The sequence below is a fragment of the Hydra vulgaris genome, chromosome 08 (genome assembly GCF_038396675.1).
Source record: "Hydra vulgaris chromosome 08, alternate assembly HydraT2T_AEP".
Classification (NCBI taxonomy): domain Eukaryota; kingdom Metazoa; phylum Cnidaria; class Hydrozoa; order Anthoathecata; family Hydridae; genus Hydra; species Hydra vulgaris.
In genome coordinates, this window is record NC_088927.1 from 35,944,829 (window position 1) to 35,969,010 (window position 24,182).

The window sequence follows — 24,182 nt, forward strand, 5'->3', positions numbered from 1 at the left end:
GTTAATGTGTTTGTCTTGAAGATTCTAAAACTTTCAGAAAAATTTTTTTGTACGCGTATAGTCACCTTTAATGCGCGTATACGCGCATTATACACGTTGAAGCTGGGCGTAAAAAAAAAATTAATCAACAAATTTGAAATCTTTGACCCAAAAAATATTATTTTGATATATAACATTATTTATTTACAATTTATGTCAAATTTTATTTAATTTTTGCCGTTTTTTGATCGTCCTGAGTCACTGTGCGACATGAACAAAATTTTTTGTTGCTGAATATTTAATAAATTAAAAAAAGTAAAAAATCTAAATATTCTAAAAAATTTATATATGCAAGCTGTATCATATAACACATCACTTGCTTTGTGGTGTGTTCAAGCTGTATCATATAACAAATCAATTGCCACACCCAAATAAATTAGATTTAAAAATATCAAATTTAAAAAACCAGAATTTTAACAATATTAGTGTATAGAAAACCAAACTGATCAAACTAAGACTGCTTGGTCTTAGGAGATAAATAAAAAAAAGTCTAATAGACTTTTTTTCATTTTCAATTTAATTTAACCCAGTTTTATTCCGATTCAAAATAAAAGCAATCAATAATGCGATCATAAACATAAGAATTTACTACCTTTGGAACAGCAACTTGAATAGAAAAATTATTTGTAGGATGTGTTGACGTTGAAACTGTTGAAAGTATAAAAACAAGAACGTTTGGATTTGCAGATTCTCTTGTATCCTTAAAAAACACAAACTCTTTAAAAATAAATTATTATTATATATATATATATATATATATATATATATATATATATATATATATATATATATATATATATATATATATATAAATAACCTTGTTTAACTTATATTAATGTTATATCTACTTATCTTTATTCTAGATGCCTATTGGTTGTCTCACTCTTTAATTTGTCTAATGAAAGCATTAGAAGCATTGTTAAAACTGTTACTTCTTTTATTTCAGTGTTTTCCACATATTTGTTCTTAAAATTTTTCAAGAAAGGAAAAGGAGTGATATAAAAAGTTATTTTTTTTAATATTTGTGTTACTTTGTCTAAATAAGAAGAAAACAAAGTGTTTTAAATATTTTACATCATATTTTTATAAGAAATGCCATCATTAGACTTGTTGTTGCAACTGATGGTGTAACTGTTTTTAAATCATCAAAGACATTCAAATTATTAAAGTGGTTCTTGTAGCCTTTGTTTGCATTTATTTTTTAATTTTCTATATTCTTTGCAAAATACTTATAATTAATTTTTTGTCTCTGGTCTTACTGTTGTAAAAAATAACAGTAAACATTTTATAAAAAACAACATACAACCATTTTTATCAACTTTTGTTATATCTAACTTTCCCACTACTTGTATACACTCACCTAACATACCGAAAACCAAAAAATTTGTAAGATTTTAAATTTTTATCTAATTTAGAAAAATAGTTATTTTTGAGAATTTTCATAAAAGTTTTAAAAATTTTCACAAAATACCTGGAAAAAATCTTTTTGCAGAGAAAATCTGCCACTTGTTGACTTTCACTATTAACTTATATCGCCAACTTATGTATTAAATCTCAATTCGTGAAACGCGTGTAATCAATTCTAACATAGTACACGTATAAAAAACAACAAATATTATTTTTTTATACGTGTATCGGTTTCGGTAAAATATTTGCCGAAATGTCGGTTTCGGCACCAAATTCAAAATACTTGAGTACTCGAAATTTTGTTTTATTTTTGTTTTGATCGATCATTAATAATAATTGAACAATTTATAAATTGTTATAAAAAAGCCCTATACTGTATTAACTTTTGAAATACCTTAATTGAATCTTATTAAGTACTTTATATTGCAACTTACTTCCACCATATATCTAACCATATATAATCTATGAATTTACATGTTTGTAGTTGACAAATTCACAAGGAAAATGTCTCTGACACAAAAGTATTCAACAGGCTTGTTCAAATTATGTAATGTTAAAACATATTAAAATATCAAGTTTTACAGTTTTACTTTCACTTGAAAATTACTGCAACATCTCATTAATTTATAGCTTTTATTTGTTGTTTCATGAAGCTTTTTTTATATAAATAGCATTAAAAAATTTATCGAATAATACACCTTAGTGGCCAAAGTGGTTAGCTCGCAAAGTATCTGATGCAATGCGCAAGTTATCTGAATGATGCAAAGCGCTAAGTATCTGAAGCAAAGGTTCAAATCCTACCACTAACACCTTTTTTTTACAATTCTATTTTGGGTTTTTAAAAAATACAAAAAAAAAAAAAACTTTTGAAATTTTATAGATATTATATATTAAACATATATAAAGATATTATATATTATAAGAAACTAAAGGAAAAGAATTTTTAAAAAAGCTTAAAAATTCTAAAAACATCAAAACACCAGGAAAATTTTTTTGTGCATATGTTATAATAGAATTAAATGTTATTAATGTGCTCAGATAATAAGTCCTAACAAGCTGCAGATGGTCTGAAAAAAATTATGGTCTGAAACTTATTAAATAAAAATTTAATAAGACAGTCCTGCTACTCCAGAAGGTGCTGCTTCTTGTTGCTGTGAAGGCAAAAAAAAAAAAAAGAAAAAAAAAAAGCTTGTAGTTAAAAAAAACTTTTAAATTTTATTTTAATAAAGCTTTTTTGCTATATATATATATATATATATATATATATATATATATATATATATATATATATATATATATATATATATATATATATATATATATATATATATATATATATATATATATATATATATATATATACAGTATTGGACAAAACATTTGCAACCAACATCGAAAAATGCTAAAAAGTGTTCCTAATTTTACATGTCTGGAGTCATAACATGCCATGACATGAGCAATCAGCTGACAGGTGACAGCACACAGACAGAATTTCGTTAACTAGTGCCATTTTGCAGCGGACAAAACAAGTGCAACTTTTTTGGTTTGTTTCATTTTCTTAAGTCTGGTCCGTGTCAATGTCACTGAAGTTTTTTAATAATTAAAGGAAGTATCCAAGTTTCCAGAAGCATGCAGAAGCTTCCAGACGTTTCCAGAAGTATCTGGAAGCATCCAGTAGCATCCAGAAGTATCCAGAAGCATTGAAAAGAAGCATCTAGAATCATCCAGAACAGGTTCACACAGGTTCATTTTACTATATAAGAGACATGTAAATCGACATGTAATTCAGTCAGTATATGAAAGTCAATCAGTCAGTATTATCAAGACAGTTTATCGAAGTGAGTTTTATCAAAGTGTTTTATCGAAGAACATCAATACAAGAAGTGAAATACAACAAGTGTTTCATTACATCAATACAGTCCACATCCAACCAAGACGTTGTGTTCCACAGAGCATTATTGTATCATCACAAGGTAAATGTAATATGGTAAGTCTTGAGAAGTGTGATTATTTATTTTTATTATTATTTTTACTTCAAGTGCAAAAATGGCTCACAACAGTCTTGGATTGGAACTAAGAAAGAAAATTATTGGCCATTATGTAAGTGGAATGTCACAAATAAATATCGTTATTTCACGCGATATTGTAATAAATATCGCGTGAAAAAATGGACCGTATCAAGACTATGTTCCAAATATCATTCGACGAGGAGGTTGGGAGCAGATAACAAAGGTGGAAGACCGCGTTCCACCACTTCTAGAGAGGATTCTATGATCGTCAGATCCGTCAAGAAGAATCCCTGGATATCATCAGTCGAGATACAAAAGCAATTAGAGCTGCCTGTATCGGACCGAACAATCAGACGACGTGCTGTTGAAGCCGGATTGTTTTCTCGACGCCCTGCAAAGAGACAGCTGATTTCACTAAAAAACCAGAAGAAAAGACTCCTGTTTGCTACATCTCATATTGACTGGAATGTGCAGAAATGGCGAACTGTCCTGTTCAGTGATGAACCGAAGTTCAACATCATTGGGAGCGATGGCATTTGCAGTGTACGTCGACCGGCCGGAAAATGCCTCGATTTATGTTACTGCTATAAGACCGTGAAGCATGGTGGAGGCAATGTAATGGTCTGGGGGTGTTTTTCTGCTAACGGTCTAGGTCCAATACATCGAAACGATGGAATAATGGACCGTTTCATGTATAAAAATATCCTGAAATATGTTATGTTACCTCATGCTGAATGGAATATGCCAAGAAAATAGGTTTTTCAGCTAGACAACGATCCGAAACACACTGCAAAAGTAGTCAAGCAGTGGTTTCAAAACAACACCTATCGGTGATGGACTGGCCGCCTCAATCTCCGGATCTCACCCCTATCGAGAACCTGTGGGAGATCGTCAACCGCAGAATTAATCGCGAAGGTGTTCGTAATAAGGATCAACTGTTTGAACAAATCCAAAATGCCTAGGCAGCGATTCCACAAAGTTTCATTGATCACCTGATCGAATCTATACCTCGAAGATGCAAGGCTGTGATCGACAACAAAGGATTCGCCACGAAATATTGATAGCGAAATACAGCTTGGTCAACATTTTGTCGAGTTGCACTTGTTTTGACCAGAAGAAAATCAACTTTTTTAAATACTTTTGATTAATTTATTAATTTTCGTGTACAAATAATGAACTTTGTGATGAAGAAAACTTGAAGAACTTTGTCTCTAAACAGTTACATAGTTATTTCTCTAAATTGAAAAAATGCAGCACTTTTATATAAAGAAACTAAATTAGCATTATTTGGTTGCACTCGTTTTGTCCGATACTGTATATATATATTTTTTGCTATAAATATATATGGCCAGATTGAAAAAATTGAAAATGTATTATGTGAAGGGGCGGATATGAACCCTTGCAAAACAACACCGATGACAGCGCATTAAACCATCGATCTATCAAATTTTTATATGTAATTGAAAAACAAACCATTTTATAAACTCTTATACCGATTGCAATTACTTTCTCTAAATAAGCGCAGCTTTACTGCATAACATCTAATATAACACAAACAATAAACAAATATGTTATGTGCAAATCTAAAAAATCTACTTATATATCGTTTTATACAGGATCATGTGTAATATAAGAAAACTTTTCTAATAATTACACGTCTGTTTTACTTGAACTGTTTAGTTTTGAATTTTTGTATCTATGTTACTGTGTTTAAAAAAATTGACAAGATTGAAAAAATACGAAACATATTGTTTCATCTAAGTGGAAAATTTGAAACTTCGATTTTAGATTTGCCCCTCTCTAGATTTTCTCTGATTGCTAATATTATGTATTCTTCTTAGTTCGGCCATTTATATAGCATTGCATACAAATGTCTGTAAGTGTAAATGTCTTATAAGCATAAATTGAGTTTGCAGATAGTATATGGAACAATTGTGTATAATATATGTATAACATGAGTTTTAATTTAAGTTTTAATTTTAATAATTTTAATATAATTGTCTTTTACATTATATCTATGTATTTTTTAATATAAATATATACGAATATTAGAGAATTTATTACGCTTACATAGACTCATATTTTTTGGGTCCAGTCAGCTAGTATGCAATATTTGTATATGCATTTTGATAAGTACTATGTTGTAAACTGCATTTAAAATTTTAATGGAGTTTTAATACCTAAACCATTGCATTTTACATTATTCCCTTCTTTTTAAATATACATTTTTTTTTTAATAATCCTAGTCTCTTTAACTCTGATCATCCTGATTACATTCATTAATTTTTTCCTAACAACTTTTTAAAAATAACAACTAGTTATTAAAGTAAACCAAGAAGACTAAACCTTGTCATATGCATCTACCACTACTAACACATTTACAATCATCACCATTGTTGCATTCACAACCATCACCACCTTCAAATTCACAACCACCACTATTGACACATAACCTCACAACCACAAACATTTTCATAACCAACACAATTGCTGCATTCATAACATCAGTGTAAACATTGGTTTGTTGATCAACAAATCATCTATACACTGACAAAGAAATCATTGAAAATAGAACTTCAAACAGGATCTTTGCAGCAGCTACTGGTAAAAAGGTGATCAAAAAGTTGTAAGGTCGTTTATATAGAAAAGATAACTAAGTAAATGCTTTCCTATCAAGAAAAAAAGGCTTTCAAAGTTTACAGTTTCAAAATAACTGGTCTTGGTCCAGCTATGTTGCATTTAATAACAGGTAAAAATGTTGTAAATTTAAATATTTCTGTTCTGTAAATTTTTCTATAAATCTCTTCACATTAATTACTTTTATTTTAAAATGTTTTATGTAAAATATATAGATTGTCTTATTTAAGCTTAAAAAATCCAAAATATTGTGTCGAGTTCTTTTTAAAGAAAGAACTAACTTAAGTCAAGAACCAACAGACCATATGAATACATTCACCATTTTCAGTTTTGTTATCCTAAAATATATTTCAAAATGAAACAAACAAAATTTATAAAATGACACAATAAAATAATAAGATTGCATAATATATGAAAAAATTAGAAAAAGTAAATTATAAATTCCATTTCCTCAGATACAAAAATGGGCATGCAGAAAAATGGACATATATTTCCTCAGATACAAAAAATGGACATACAGCCTTTTGTTTCATGACTAAGGAGAGACCAAACTTAATGTTAGTAAACTCAACTTTTAGTTTTTTGTGAAAATATTTTATTGGTAATTTGTAAAAAATTGTATTTAAACCTAAGCTAAGCTAAGTTTAAGCCTTGACAAAAAAATATTTATTGTTTTGTAGAAAATAAATATTCTAACTACAAAAATAATACCCAGCAAATTCAACAAACTTTCATGCTTATATATAAACATGGAAGTTTACTGGAAAAGTTTACTGTGTTTTGGAACAAGTTAACTGTAAAAGATTACTGAAAGTTTCCAGGGATTTAAAACATTTTAATGAAAAAATTGTAAAAGCACACTGAGTGAAATAACTAAATAAAAATAAAAACAAAATGTAAATGCAAACTTACTGAAACAATATTTAAAAATGTTTTTAAACCATCTTTATCAAGAATGACGATTGGAGCATGACCAGCTATAATCAATAAAAATTGTAATATATAAATCTAATCTATTTCTTCCTTAATCTTTTTCTCCCAAAACTATATTTACATTACATACTAACACTCAGTCAAACTCATATTAAAACAGCGGATCACTAAGTCACAAAACTTTTTATAAAGAAAAACTCTATTTATGAAAAAAATCAATGATTTTTTAAATTATATTAGATAAAATGTTTTTATCTCACTTTAACATTGTGCAGCTGTAATGTAATGTAATTTACCTTACAAATTACTAACTTACTTTAATTGATTTAAGTTGTCAAAAAAATAAATTGCCAAAGAAAAAAATTTAAAAAAACCTTTAAGCATAAAAATATCAATATTAAAATCTTTGTCAAAAAAACTGGTTGTTACAATTAAGTGCTATAATGTTGTAACAGTATATAAAAAGTTAAGGGTTGGTAAGAATAAAAAAAAGCCAAAAAGTGAATGGAAAAAATCACTAGTTTGCATCATTTGCAAGCATTAGATTTATTCAAGACTTTATCAGCGGGAAAACATAACAAATTAAAATTTCATTTTTAACAAAAATCTTGAAGCTTGAATCTGGTTTTGTAACAAACTTGATGAAAAAAAGAAAATGTGCATTGTAAATAATAGCTAATTATAGTTAATAGCAAATAAATATTTTTAAGAGAAATGTATGATCAGAAGGTATCAGAATTCACCATTTTATCTGGTGATTAAAGTTTTGACTCACAATCAAAAGGTTCCAATCTATGCCTCTGAAAGTACCGCACTCAACCTGTTTAAAGATATAGCGGCCTTGACAAGGTTTGTACTTCAGAGTTTGGGAGAGCAAGGTTTATACTTTTGAGTTTAAGGCTAAGAGAGTTTTTTCCAATTAAAAAGAAAATATACATAAATAAAATATTACAAATAAATATACATATATACTTAAAATATATAAATAAAATATACATATATACTTTTTTCTTTTTTCTTTTATTGGAAATAAAATATACACATAAAAATATATACACACACTTAATTTTTTTTTTTTTATTTCAGTATATATATATATATATATATATATATATATATATATATATATATTGTTTTTTTCTATTCAAAGGTTTTTTTATATATATATATATAAAAAAAACTTTGAATAAATTTGAAACAATAAAAACCTTAATCTTGATTGTTTTTAGATTTTGTAAATTAATCATGTAACTTATATAAACAACTATAATGTAACATAAACAAAAAATTATAATGAAAAAACTATAATAACAATTATAATAATGGTTACTTTACAATTTTTAAGATTTTTGGGAACTTTAAAATAATAATAATAATTACTGGGCTTAAGTGTTTCCAATGGTACCAAATAACTTGTTTGTGAACTGCTTGATGAAGTATCTATTGCTGTTTTAGTATAATTTGATGTAATTTCTAAAGAAGCTTGTGTCTCATCAAAACTTTGCAACATAGTTTGGTAACTTTGTTTTGGAGTAAATATAAAAGGACTTTTTTTTTCAGAAAATGTCTCACATGAAATGTCTTTATCTGTAGTAAGGGATAAATTTTGAGGAACTTCAAAATCGAGCAAATGGTCAATTGCAGACTGATTGGCACCATCTATTTTGTCTAAAAAATCAATGTTGTGTTCTTCTAACTTTGATTTAACTTTAGGTTCTCGAAACTCACTAAATACATCAAAATCAAATAAATCCTGGGTATTTTTATTTTTTAACTCCTTTGATAACTCTTTTGTTGGTTCTTGATCTTTTATTGGAGTTGTAATGACTGGTGCATTACGAATAAATCCAACGTTAGCCATGTTGTGAGTAGAAACTGTAGAAGCAGAAGAGGGATAATAATACGGTGGTTGATTCCTGATAGAATTCTGAAACGATTGTTGATGATAAGAATTTAGCATTTGCTGCTGTAAAACCTGTTGCATTCCATAATTAGATTGTGTTGTTACAGGTTGATTATGTGAAATATTTGAAGATAAAACCTGTTGCATTCCATAATTAAATTGTGTTGTTACAGGTTGATTATGTAAAATATTTGAAGATAAATTTATGTGTGAAGAAGCTTGAATAGGCTGAAAAAAAAATGATACTATAGTGCCTTAAAAAAACATTTTGCAACACAGAACATAATTTTACATTAAAAATATATTAAAATAACTCTTTTAGAAATCCTTTATTTTATACAACTTAATAATACTAATGTGCACTTCTACTAAAAAGTCATATATGAAGTTTGTTGTTAAAAAAAAAAATGCATAAAAAAAAAACTGCCAACATTTTGATTCAAAGTAGATTCCATCAAATCAAGCCCTAAAAAAAAAAAAGAGTATTATAATAATTAGAAACTAAATAATAAACATTATTATTAAAATGCAACTTACCTAACATTTTAAATTGCTCTTCCAAAAGAGAGGTTTCAGATATGTTGGATGATGGTTGGATTGTTTTGGAATCAAATCCGAGATCTAATAGTGAATCATTTGGTGATGCTAAAATAAAAATGAAAAGTATTTATGCATAATAATATATATGTATACATACATATACATATAAATATATTTTAATGCAGAATGAGTTTTTATTTTATTTAATGTTTTATACTGTTTTTATTTTTAATCTAATTTTTTATTTTAGTGTACATAAATTAATTTACTTAATATACTCAAAGACTCACAAAAGTTAGCCATACAAATGTTTCTATTTATATCTTCTATGTTGTTAACACATAATATAAACTTCTAACTAAAAATTATTTTAACCAGAAATGTCGAAGAGAATATAAAAAATGCGATAGCATTTTTTTATATTGACATTTTATTTAAAGCGATATCAAGATGGAACATTTTCTATATATACGGATAGCTTTACTTTTTGGAAATTTCGATTTAGATATGGTCTTAAAATTACTTTTAATTCGGACCGTAGAGAAAGCTTTACTTCTAAACAATATTTTTTCCCGCTTCGTACTTCGTTTTTATATCACGACTTATATTATTGTTATATCACCCAAAAAGAATTTTTTAACTACTTATTTAGCGGAAATTTATCTGGTCTGATTTTAGTATTTAAATAATCTTATTACAATATTTTTTAATATATTATTTATCCGCTGATTTTCATATTATTAGCATTATCAAGGAACTTTTATGCTATATTATCTTACATTCATTACTCAGCTTTATTTCAATTTTCACATGCGGTAGTGGTGTGTGGTAGAGCGCTCGCTTCATAAGCGAGAGGTTCTGAGTTCGATTCCTGCCATGTCTCTGGTAGTACCGCGCTCAACTAGTTTCTCCGCACAGCGACCTTGTTTGTCAAGGTTCGTGTTTCAGAGTTAGGAGTTGAGAGAGGGTTATAACCACAAGTAGCCTCCTCATCTGTAGTGGCCTTCTCGGCCTTGGGGAGATAAGTAAAAAAAAAATAAAAAAAAATAAAAAAACGTGCACAAGTTTCGTCTTTTGTTAATATTCAGAGAATTTCTTATATCCTTCACTACATGTTTAAATCTTTATATTTTTGCAGGCAATTTATATATATTTTCTACTATCATATATTTCTTGATTTTTAGTAATGATTTTAAGTTGCGCAGGTTGTTCGTTTTCTTACACTTTAGATTGGTTAACGAAATTCGAATGAAGTATCTATGACAGCGTTAGTGTTTTTTGAAGACTCTATTGTGTTTTATTTAATTTTAAAAGGGTTTTTAATAGGGTATATTGCCATTTGATTGTTTTTGGTTTATTTATGCTGGAAATACCTATTTGATTTAAATGGTCTTAGGTGTGAAATTTATTAGTATTTCCTGATTGCATTCTTTAGCTGCTTTAGTTTTGTTCTGGCGTTTTTAGAACTTTAATTTGTGCTTAGTGTTTTCTACCAGTGGTATGGTAAGTGGTTTATTTATAATTTATTGTGCTTAGTGTTTTCTACCAGTGGTATGGTAAGTGGTTTATTTATAATTTATTGTGCTTAGTGTTTTCTACCAGTGGTATGGTAAGTGGTTTATTTATAATTTATTGTGCTTAGTGTTTTCTACCAGTGGTATGGTAAGTGGTTTATTTATAATTTATTGTGCTTAGTGTTTTCTACCAGTGGTATGGTAAGTGGTTTATTTATAATTTATTGTGCTTAGTGTTTTCTACCAGTGGTATGGTAAGTGGTTTATTTATAATTTATTGTGCTTAGCGTTTTCTACCAGTGGTATGGTAAGTGGTTTATTTATAATTTATTGTGCTTAGTGTTTTCTACCAGTGGTATGGTAAGTGGTTTATTTATAATTTATTGTGCTTAGTGTTTTTTACCAGTGGTATGGTAAGTGGTTTATTTAGTTATTTTTATTTATATTGTACAGTAGATCTACACTTTTTACATCATATCATCAAAAAATATTAGTGTTTTACAAATTTGGGTATGGTTGGGTTTTGGCTATTTGTAGGGAATCCTTTTTTACTGCAGTATGGATTAGGCGATGGGATAAACTAGTTATAAGCGCTGATCCTCATCAAAACGCCAGTAATAATAGACGCGACTCTGGGGAGATGTTTATTACTTAATCACTACACAAATTATGTTTACACATCAGCATTAATGTTTTTTTTTCCATTCTGAGGCCTTAAACTGTTGTATGCATACTTTTTATTTTGTAATCAATTTTTTGTTTTAAAAGTTTTTGTTTGGTATAATATCAGATATACTTGCAGATCAACTGTTTTAAATGTATATCAGATTTTTCTTTTTCCCAGAGAAGTTGCCTTCATAATGGCTAAAATGCTTCACCTTTCCAGATAAATACAACAAAGCAAAAGAAGAACAAAAGGGACTAAAGTATATTACACAACCTGAAGCGCCATAGGCCTAAGATAAACATTTTTTTTCAAAAAAAATATTTGGTTGATATCATTTTAAACTATTGCAACAATTAATATCAGTTCATTTATCTTTCGAAAGACATCTTCAAAACTAAGCATCTAACTAATCTAGATTTCTATATTTTTCAAATCTGGGAAAACAGACAAAAACAGTTTTATTATAAGATCCTGGGGTAGAGAGTTTCTATGATAATGACTTTGGCTTAACTGTAAATTATAAATTAGAAACTAAAACAATATTTTTACCTGTAGGAATATTGTAAGGTTTTGTGATTCTACTTTCAACAGTTTGAAGCAGAACTTTTTCTTTGTAAGCATCAATTACTCTAGTTAATTCATCACTGGCACTAAGAATTTCAGCTAAAATCAATAACTTATAAAAAAAATCAAAAAATATAACTTGTAAAGTAAGTTATAATAAAAATTGTAATCAAAAAATTGTTGCATGTGCATATTTTGATGTAACCTTCATTTTTGTTACTTTATAATATTTTAAACTATACTGATAAACCCATACAGTCAATATATTAACTTAAATATAGTCAAGATTTAAATCAATATTATAAACCATAATACACCATAATACACACAATAATAAAACTTCAATGCAATGTGTTCTTGCATCTTAAATAAGAAAAATAAAATTTTCAAAATGATGTGGCGTAATCACTGCCATTTTCATTCAAACCACTTTCATTTGGAGAACACTGGTGATATTGTATTTCCAAAATTTTTCTCAATTTTTTCCGTTAAAATAGTCTGCCTCTACTTTAACTGTGCTGTTTTTATTCCAGCCAAAAGCATCATGGCAATTTCTGGAATGCTGAAAGACTATTTTAAGAGAAAAGTTAGAGAATCTATGGAAATACCACCAGTGTTCTCCAAATGAAGGTGGTTTGAATTAGAAATTTCGCCGGTTAACCAAATAGTCGGATATCTGGATTTCCTTTCGAATATCAAATATCGATATTCGAATAATAAAAACCGGCTTTTAAATTTTTCGAATTTGTCTTAATATTTACAAATTTATATTAAAATACGAAAGATTATTCAAAAAAGAAATAAATTTAATAATAAAAAAATAAGTACTTAAATTTAGACATAAATATAACAAAACTGGAAGCAAGCTGACGCTGACAGTGGCTTTTAATTTTTGTTAAACTTTTACCGCAAGCCGCTGGTAGTAACTTTCGAGTATGCTTCGCAAAAAAGGACTAATATTTTTTTTTGTACATTAATTTTTATTCTTGACATAATTTTTTTGTACTTAAAGTTTTATTAATTCTCTACAAAAATAATAACAAATAAGAGCCATATTGTGTAGTTATAAAAAATCACTTTATCAAGTTAAGAAATACATGAGAAAAAAACTTTAAATTTAGTTCTAAAATAAAGCACAAGGACGTAAAATAAGATTTATTATTATATAAAATATTATTAAATAATAATAATAAAACTATTATAAAAGATATAAGAAATAAAATTATATTAAATCGATTATTACGCCCTTGAGTGGCTTTAGTATTTCAACTGTAAACTTAACTTGTAGAAGCGTATAAGAATTTAGGTAAGCAATTAGTTTAAAAAACAAACATTCTTATTATATTTGTAATGAGTTTGGACTAGTTATTATTTATAAAAACAATTGTTTTCAGCACTTTGCATTTCTTGTTGTTAAATGAAACGTGTTAAAGAGTTATATAAATTAAGTAAATTTATAAAGCTTTCAACAAAGTTTACTATTCGAATTTTAATTAGTTTTCAGTGTAATGTCATCCAAATTTTATTGCAAAAAATGTGCGGTTACAGCGAAGTTTTTTTTGATTATAGTGGCTGGTAGCGAAAGAGTTTAATAATAAATTTTCACAATTAATTATGACTTTATAAATATTTCTAATTTTTGCAGTTAATGATGCAGTTAATGTAAAGTTTGACATTAACATTTTTGTTGACTTTTCATTTGTTATAAGCCAAAGTATTAAATTCATTCATTCGGAATAAGCCAAAGTATTAAAATAAAATTTGTTTGTTATATATTCTTATAACAATTTACAATAGAAATCTCGACAAAAACTTATCAAATATCAATAACACAATTTTTAAGAAAAATTCTTCGAAATACTCTGGAACTTTAATTCGCTTAGTCAGCGTATTTTTTTAACCAATAGAATTTCTTTGTTTGTAGATTTGGTGGGTTTTTAGCGTTCGCGAATATTCTTTCTGCAACAAGATGTTTTGAGAATATTCTTGTTTAAGTATGTTTCCATGTTTTTCCACATAACAATTAGTCTTTAAAATACATGCTAAAAATTAACTTCATAACTTTAATCTTTACTAATCAAGTGTTTTTTCAAATAATCAAATAGCGAATGCTTTTAAAACATTCGCTAAAATAGAAATATTTTTATATAAAAAAAATATATATAAAATATAAAAATCAATATAAAAATATTTGATTAGTAAAGATTAAAGTTGTGAAGTTAATTTTTTAGCGTATATTTTTAAATTAATTATTATGCGGACAAACATGGAAACATACTTAAACTTGAACGTTCTCAAAACATCAATGTTGCAACTAAATATTGTATGCGTGGTCAAGATTAGAGTGCAATCACAGGCCTTTCCCGACCAACCCTAGTGCAATATATTATTTTCAGTAAATTTGAGAAAACAGTTTATTTATTATGCATTATGATTAACAACAAAATATATAATAAAATAATTACATTATCATAATACATACAATGCGTGTGTACACTATTACCAAAAAATAAGGACTTCATTCAAAAACGGATAGTCGGTTAACCGATGGTTAATGGGGAGGGTTAACCGTTTTTCCAAATGAATAACCGGCGAAACCACTAGTTTGAATGAAGATGACAGTGATTTCACACTCATTTTGGATACCTAATTTTTCTTATTTAAGATGCAAGAACACATTACATTAAAGTTTTATTATTTGTTTGTTTTCTAAGAATTTTATAATGATAAGTTTATATACTGTAAACAGATATTTTAACTTAATTTTACACATAACAAAGATTTAACGATAAAAGTACCCATTGAATCATCTTTATCTATTACACTGTTACTTGCTAGTCTAAATAATTCAGGACGCATTTGCAAGCAACTTTCATACAACTCCTAAAAAATACAGACAATAATTTACTTAGTGGAAATGAAATTAAAAAAATCAAAAAAAGTTTTCCCAATAGAAAATAAAAACTTCAACAAAATTTTAAATAATTAATAAAAAAACCCTCAAACATACTTTTAAAAAAGGCAGTAAAGTATTTAAAATAACCTAGAAAAGGTTTTTTTTTACCTTAATAAGATCAAGCTCAGGCTGTGGAGTAGCAAGATTATAATGGGATAACATATCATCGAGTAATTTTACATTGTTAGAAACAAGTTCCAAATCATGAATTCTTTTAGAAACTCGTTCAAGACGCGCTTCTTCCTACAAGCAGTAAACTTAATGAAATCTTCCTACAAGCAGTAAACTTAATGAAATCACCCTAAAAGAATTCATTCTCAATTTACTTAAAACTTAACTAAAAAATCAATATTTTTTAACTTACTTGGAGTAACAACACTGTTATTACTTGCTTTTACAAACTATTTTCTATAAACTTTGTTCAGAAAAATCAGAAGATATGTAAAAAAAAGTTTTTTTACCTGAGTTGTTATTTAAAAATAGCTTATGTTGAAAAGCTTTTTTAGCTGAGTTGTTACTTAAAAACCTATAATCAATTTTTGCAATCTTGACATGCGTCAAAAAATTTTATTTTCTCAAAAAACGCATATCATTAAAATAGTTTAAATTTATTATAAAGTGATTAAAACTTTTCACTTTTAAGAGTAAAAAACTACTTACTTCTTTTACTAATGATTTGATCAATTTGTTTGCTGATTGTAAATCATCAGGATTTTTGCTTGCTAGTAAGGTCTTCAATAGCTAATTAATAATAAAAATAATAATAACAATAATAATAATAATAACAATAATAATAATAATAATAATAATAATAACAACATTGTTTAACTAATAGCATTAGCTTAATTATCTAGTTAATGAAAATAAACAGTTTGACATATTTTTTATTTTTGATCAGTAATATCTAATAATAGTTGATTGTTATAGCATGAACACAACTAAATACCTAATTATTCATATATTTATAAGAAGATCTATAAAAACTCTATTGATATATATATTTTTTATATATCTATTGCTATATCTGATTTTAATGATGTTCTGTACCCTTTTAACGAAGATGCAAAATCACATTGATAAACCTACTTCATAGCAGCATTATGTCTATTACAATTTTAATGATATTCTTTGGTCTTTTAACCAAGCTGCAAAATCACATTGTTCACACCTACTTCATAACTTTTTTAAAAGAATATTTTTAAATCCCAATTTTACTAATTGATTTTTAAAATCAATCAAATAATAAGTTACTTTGACACAATTAAATACATATCAGAAGAAAACATTTTTAAAAGCATATTGATAAAAAAACCCATTTTAATGAATTATAAATTCAATTACCTCTGAGTTACCTTCATCACTGAATACTGTTTTCTCACTGTACTTAGGTTGAAATTCACTCTTAAAACAAAAATAGCATATATAAAATTTATCTTATTACAATTCAACAAGTTTTAAAAGTAACAATTTGTTTGCAAATTATTATGATTAATGGCTAGTAAAGTACAACTTTTTTTTTAAATTTTTTTAAAGATATCAAATATTTTAGTTATTATGATAATATGAGACAACAAAACTAGCTAAAACTTGCAACTAGACAACAAAATTAGCTAAAACTTGCAACTAAACAACAAAACTAGGTAAAACTTGCAACTAGGCAACAAAACTAGCTAAAACTTGCAACTAGGCAACAAAACTAGCTAAAACTTAATTTATGAAAAAGTTGTAAATCATTAAGTTAAACATGTTCTTCAATTCTTCAACTTCAATTTATTGACTTTTTTAGGGCACAAACATTAAGAACTATTTTTCAGTTTGCTATACAAATTAAAAAATTAAATTTAAACATGTAAAAAAATTATTTTTAATATATATAAAAAATCATACGTAGTTCAGGCTTTCACAGGAAAGCCTGAACTATCACACGTCATTATATGACCAGGTAAATAATATTTTGCTTTGACAATTTAACCATGGCTATTTCAAAAAAAAAATTCAAAAATGCACTGAATGAAAAAGATTCTGAATAATATATTAAAGAATTAAATGACATCAAAGTATACATTTTTTATAATAAACGTTATTAAAAAATAAAAAATTATTTTGTTTTTATAAACAACGTTTTTCTTAGACAACAAAAGTCTCTTTAATTAACTTTATATAAGAATCATTTAAATTAATACACTTAAAAAGATAAAAAAACCTTAGTTGAATAAAAAATGAAAAATGTTTTTTTATAATTATAAAAAAACATTTTTCATTTTTTTATAGTTATAATTTTTCATTTTTTTATAAGTTATAATTGAATAAGTTTGATCTTTTATATTATTGAAACACTTTTTAACTAAGTATCATAACAATGCTAATGACTTTTTATATAAAGTATTAATAAATATTATATATAGTTTTTTTTCTTTATATAGAGTAAAAGATTTTTGCAGTATGTGTTTTTGGGGGTATACACTTTTTTATGAAAAAAAAAAAGCTATAGAGTAGTTGAAATTTTTTAGCTCACAAAACCTGTAAAAATGTGTACAAAACTATTTTAAACAAAAATTAAACATTTATTGTTTACATAACTTTAACTACATAATTAAATTTCAAGGATTAAATTTTTCCTCTGTAAAACAAAATTTGAAGTAATTCAGGTTTTTAGTTTTATTTTACACTTAATGGATATTGTCTTTGATGATGATGATTAATATTTGAGAACACATAATTATCTTTAAATTTTTGATTCTTTTTTTTTTTGTTATTCACCTCCCCGAGGCTACTTGTGGTTATAACCCTCTCTCAACTCTATAACTCCGAAACACGAACCTTGACGAACAAGACCGCTGCGCGGAGAAACAAGTTAAGCGCGGTACTACAAGGGACGTGGTGGGAATCGAACTTGGATCCTTTCGCTAATGAAGCGAGCTCTCTACCACTACTGCATTCGTCAATTGGAATATGTTTAATCAATCAATAAACGACTTTAAAATTATGTAAACAATGAATACAATTTTTGTGGTAAAAAAAATTTATTTTTTGTGGCATTTTAATAGAAAAGTTTAAAAATTTATAGAAGTTATTTTTTGATTAAATAAAGTAATTATGTGATTTATAATGTAAACATGGATAATTGCTATACTTTTGATGAAGAAGAAGCAACAATTGCTGCTTTATCTCAAAAATATAAAAAATATGAAGCTGTTTCTATGCAGGAGGCCTTGCAAAAAATTTCCAAAAAAACCTCATCAGTTTATACTGCCTCCAAAAAGCATGACATACCAGAACTAACAATTAGTTGGCATTTCAAAAAATGATAAAACAGAGAAAGTCTGAAGAAAATTGATTCAAAAAATGTGTTAACTGAATTTGAAGAAGAACAATTGGTTGAATGGCTTGTTAGTCATCTAATTTGGGTATCCTAAAACAAGGATGATTTAATTAAGGCTGCTCAAGACGTGCAGAAACTTCAAAAATCTTCAAATACTCCACAGTTCAGAAATGGACTTCCAATGGAATATTGGGTAAGATCATTCCTTATAAGAAATCCTGGAATAGTTCTATGTATTCCTGAATCTATTAGTAAAGTGGCAGCAATGGTTCCAGTCAACAGAATTACAAGATTTTTGACAACTTTTTCAAATTTTTAAGAAGGAATTGTTTACTTTATGTCCTTAATCATCCAAATGCTTTTTACAATATCGATGAGACAAGTTTTGAATTAAATTCAAGTGTGAAGAGAGTTCTCTCAAGAAAAGGTGCAAAAACAGTATATAAAGTTAATTCATCTAGACCTAAACAAAAAATTACTGTCTGCTTTTGTTTTGGAGCTATGTTAAAAGCCAGGTTATTTTGAAAGAAAAGTTAACAACGATAGAAGATCTTGCATATGCTTCTGGAACTGTCAATGGCAATTTTTTGTTCACTCAAACTGAATCTGGATGGCAAAACCAATGCTTCTTTAAAGATTATATTCAAAGAATTGATGACCAATTAAAAGATATTGCACATCCTGTTTTCATATTCATAGACAATCTCCCAAGTCACATTAATTTTCATTTATTTAAATGGTGCAAGGATCGGGAAATTCACATAGTATCTTTCCCTCCAAACTGCACTCACATTCTTCAAATGTGTGATATATTAATTTTTGGACCAGCCAAATTAGGATGGAAAAAGGAAGTAAATAATTAGGGAAAAAAAATGGTTGCAAGGAGATTAATGAAATTGAGTTTATAAAAATTTGATGAATAAAAACTAGTGAATGATAGAATTACTACAAAATCAAAAATAGTTAATGGTTTCCGTGGTAAAGGAAAATTTTCCACTAAATATTGAGAATGTTCATCTTGAGTGGTGTATTGAAGTAGATAATGATTCTGAATCTGCTTCCAATTCAGATGCACAATTAATTTTTGAATGTTTTGAAATTCCTACTTTTTCAAACACAGTTTCTAGTAAAAACATCAGCAATGAACTAATTGCACTTGTTCAAAGTAATACATCATACAGATCAGTATAAATAAAATGATTTTTTGTTTTTTTTAAAAATATTTTTAAGTTGATTTTTTCAAGTAGAATCTTCTTGTGTACTAATTGATAAGGCAACAGCTATTCTTCATTACGTCTCGAAAATACAGGAAAATATAGAGCCATTGCATAACCTTTTAAGCCACACCCCTGGTTACTATGTTCTGAATTCTTTATTCATGAAGCAGCAGCTTAATATACTTTCATCAGCATTTCATAATGAAACAGCAGTTCTAATTTCTCCAACTTTAATTTAGGATGTGCCAAACTTGGTGCCAGAACTAATTAAATGCAAAACAAATTGAAAATACAAGAAAATTAATTACGGAATCTTTTCAAGTAGTTTTGCAAAATGTATAAAAAAGAAAAAGAAAAAGAAAAAGGAAAAGAAAAAAGAACTGCAAAAGAAGATAAAAAAAAAAGAAAGGAAAAAGCATAAAAAAGTCATCTGACCGTGTTGCTGAATAGAAGCATGAATGACCAGCTAAATTATTTGATATGCTTTAAGTTGTTTTAAGAAATGAAATTCTAAATTTTTTTATTCTTACAAGCTCAAATACATTTAATTTTAATGTTTCTTTATAAAATTATTGCATTTTTTTTTCAAAAAAGAATTTATAACACCATTTTTTCAAATTTCGCAAAAAAACAAATTTTTCTACTGCAAATAACAGATTTCATACTGCAAAAAATATATTGGTTAAGTAACTTTGTTTTTTTTAGTAAAAACAATAAGGCGCAATGAAATTGGGATAGTAACCGTATAATATTTTCTTTACTGCACATTTTGCTACATATTTCAAATGCAGAGAGTATATGAGTAAAAAGTTTTAAGTAAACAAAGTTTTAAAGAGCTGAATACTGCAAAAAATAAATCTTTTACCTTAATTATATATCTTTTCTTATTTTTAGAAAAGTTTTTTTTTTTAATAATGGCGTGCGATCGCACTCTTTCCTGTGAAAACCTGTGTTGTTTTCAACCCTTGCTTATAGAATAAAGATAATATTAAACAATACTTTTAATAAACCTTTTTACAAAAAAATTATTTTGATTATTTTAAGTTTCAAAAAATTGTTAGATGCACATTGAAAAGAATGTGCAGGGGTAAAACTATGCAAAACAAATAATTCATTTTACTGATTTTAAAACAATATTTTTGAAAAAACAAAACAAACAAAAAAACCACAAAGAAATTTAACTTAAAATTTCTAAATATTGATTGCCATAAATTTTCTAAAATATTTATAAAACTGGCCAGAATAATCATATAAGAAAGCTTAGAAAAAACTTATTTTAAATATATGAACAACTATTTTTTTTTGATCAAGATGCTTAGCTATGCTGTGGAGTGTTGCATATAGTTGTGTGATATAATTTTTTTTTTGTTTTGATTTTTGTAAATTTCATTGTATATATAATGATTTATTAGTTCACATTTCAACAATAAATAATAAGAAAATAAGTTTATGAACTTCTTACATAATGAACATAAAAATTTTAATGCCTTGAAAATTATTTTGTTTGTATAAACTAAGATTGTTTTTTTCAATTTTAATGATTACTTTACTTAATCAATTTATTTTATTTAATCAATTACCATTCAAAACATTAGTACAATTATATAATTTTAGCTAATTATTTTATATGCATTATAGAATATGGTGAAATTTTGTTTTATCTTCTTTTTAAATTACATTTTATGTTTAGAAAGGTTTATGAAAAAAAATTTTTTTTTTAATATAAATCCATGATTTTGTAATATTTTAATACTCAATTTTAACATTAGTTATATAAAACTCTTAATTTAGAAATAAAAGAAACATAGAAATAAAATGAAATATCTGTAAATGAACTACAGATGTTTTATACAGTTTTCATATACAGTAACTATTTAAACACTTAACTTACTGGTTTTGATGAATCAATTGGATCATGTTTTATGATTCCTTGTTGCTTGAGCATTCTGTAAGCTTCGCCTATTTTTTTTTCATGAGGCAATCCAACATACCAAGAAAATAATAACTCAATAATTCTATCTTTAACTGTCTGGGGAGTGTTATCACCATCATACTAAATTTAAGAGTAATCCCATAGAACAATTATATTATATGCTATAATATATTTTCTATTTCCGAGAAAGTATATTTTTGATAACTATATATTCAATAAATTTATAATCAATAAATATTTAGTATATGTGATTACATATTTAAATGCAAACTGGGTTATAGTGCTTCACATCATTTAAGAATATTGTAGTTAAACAAATGAAACAAATGTTAAGTTTTTTTAATTTAATCTAGTGAAGCTTGTTTACTTTTAAGCTGTTTTTATTTAAATTTAGTAAATTTCAAATACTTAAATTATCAGTAACAAGCTAAGAATTATAGTGACTATTATTATAAAATTATCACTCGATGAAATTTCATCTGATTATGCTTCACATAAATACTAAAAACTAATAAGGGCATATGTATATGTATGTATGTATGTATGTATGTATGTATGTATGTATGTATGTATGTATGTATGTATGTATGTATGTATGTATGTATGTATGTATGTATGTGTGTGTGTGTGTGTGTATATATATATATATATATATATATATATATATATATATATATATATATATATATATATATATATATATATATATATATATATATACACACACACACACATCTTAAATCTTCAAAAGACCAAAAAATATTCAAAATATTTTTTGGTCTTTTTCAATTTCAACTACTTTTTTAAGACAAACAAAAAGTTTGTCTTAAAAAAGTACTTTATTTTACAGTGCAGAAATAGGTAATATAAAGAATTTACTCTAACTTAAATATGTTTATCACAAATATTTTTATTAAACCTACCTAATGCTTTTTAATGGGAAAGAAGGCACAATACTTTTACTTGAGAAGAGAAGGCAAAGAAAGAACAAAAGAGATAGAAGGCAGAGAAGGAACAATACTTGAATCGGGATGATAACTAGGATTAAATCATGAATCATCTGAATCAGTTGCAGTTTTACGGTATAGATTAGCATACAGCTTTAACTAAAAAAATAGAATATAAGTTTTGTAGATATAATATAGTAAACTTTTCCTGATAATTTTAAAACAAAGAGTCACATGACTTGTGATACAACATTGATTTGCCAAAATGAGTAGAACATTTAAATACTGAAGCGTTTTGTTAAAGTGACATAGAATAAGATGAAACTGATAATGTAAGCAATATTCTAATTAGAACAAAGTCAAAATGAGAAAATCTCTACAAAGCAGAGAAGATAATTATATAAAGATAAGTGAAGATAGTGAATTATGCACTTTTACTTAATAAAAGTAGGTTTTTTTTTTACTTTCCTGTAGACCTAATATATATCATAGGACAATATATATTAGGTCTACAGGAAAGTTCCGAAAGTGATATCAAAAATACAAATTTTTTATATCACTTATAAACTTTATTGAATAACTGCCATTATTTTCAATAACATCTTGACAGCGATATGGTAATTTGAATATTCCATTTTTGAAAAATGTTTTATTCTTTGATTTAAAAAATCTTCTTTGTTTTCGAATTTTTTGCCATTCAAGAAATTTTGTAAAGACAAAAACAAATGATAGTCGGTCCTTGAATGTCCCACTAAATACACAACATTCTCTTATTCAAACTCAAATGTGGCTTAGATGTGAAATGGCTAGGTTTTCTGGATCACAATATGCCCTTTTTTTAACGATGTTTTCGTAAGTAATTTCTCATCCCCAGTTATCATCCTGTACAGAAATGGCTCGATTCTGTTCCGAGCAAGTAGAGATTTGCATATGACAACTCGATCATCTAAATTCTTCTGACTTAATTCATGTGACGCCCATCTTGAATATTTCCATACTAATCCTAACTTTTGAATATGGTCCGAAATAGTTTGCTGAGCTGATTTAAATGTTTCTGCAATCTTAGATGTTGTCAGAAAAAGATCTTGCTCCAACATGTTCTTAATAACATCGCCATCAATCAAAGATGGATGCCCAGAATGTGACTGATCATGATGTGAAAGTTCGAAATCACCGGTTTGAAATTTTTGGAACCATCTTCTAAATGTCCTATCAGAAAAAGTACTTTCATCAAACACTTTCAATAAATTTCTACATGCTTCTGTAGAATTTCTTCCTTGTTGAAATTCGTATAAAATACAGTGACGTAAATGAACTTTATCAGTAGCCATGTTTACAATACCACTTTATAATGAAGACAAAATTTGTTTGAGTTAAATTTGTTACATCAGTATGAATACTTAAAAAAATAAAAATAAGCCGAGATTGCGCAAAATAAACATGTGCTAATATGTGCTATACCAACCTAACTGCCGACTAAAAAGTATTTGAGGTCAGCAAAAAATCTCCGACCTTGTTTCTATGTGTTATGGTCAAACCTTTGTTTTACACTTTTTCTGCTGACCTTATATTTCCTAATTCCAAGGGCTGAAAT

General features: G+C 26.7%; 1 protein-coding gene across 1 annotated transcript in view; it reads right to left on the reverse strand.

Moving 5' to 3' along the window:
* LOC100215532 (ADP-ribosylation factor-binding protein GGA1) overlaps positions 1-24,182 on the reverse strand; it is a 61,201-nt gene that overhangs the window by 3,749 nt on the left and 33,270 nt on the right. Inside the window, exons 5-15 of the mRNA XM_065803582.1 lie at positions 21,600-21,761; positions 16,511-16,570; positions 15,830-15,910; positions 15,278-15,412; positions 15,012-15,096; positions 12,199-12,312; positions 9,466-9,573; positions 9,360-9,394; positions 8,406-9,156; positions 7,005-7,069; positions 632-739 (exon numbers count right to left, since the gene is read on the reverse strand). Of these exons, the coding sequence (XP_065659654.1) occupies positions 632-739; positions 7,005-7,069; positions 8,406-9,156; positions 9,360-9,394; positions 9,466-9,573; positions 12,199-12,312; positions 15,012-15,096; positions 15,278-15,412; positions 15,830-15,910; positions 16,511-16,570; positions 21,600-21,761 (1,704 nt within the window). The remainder of the gene's footprint in view (positions 1-631; positions 740-7,004; positions 7,070-8,405; positions 9,157-9,359; positions 9,395-9,465; positions 9,574-12,198; positions 12,313-15,011; positions 15,097-15,277; positions 15,413-15,829; positions 15,911-16,510; positions 16,571-21,599; positions 21,762-24,182) is intronic.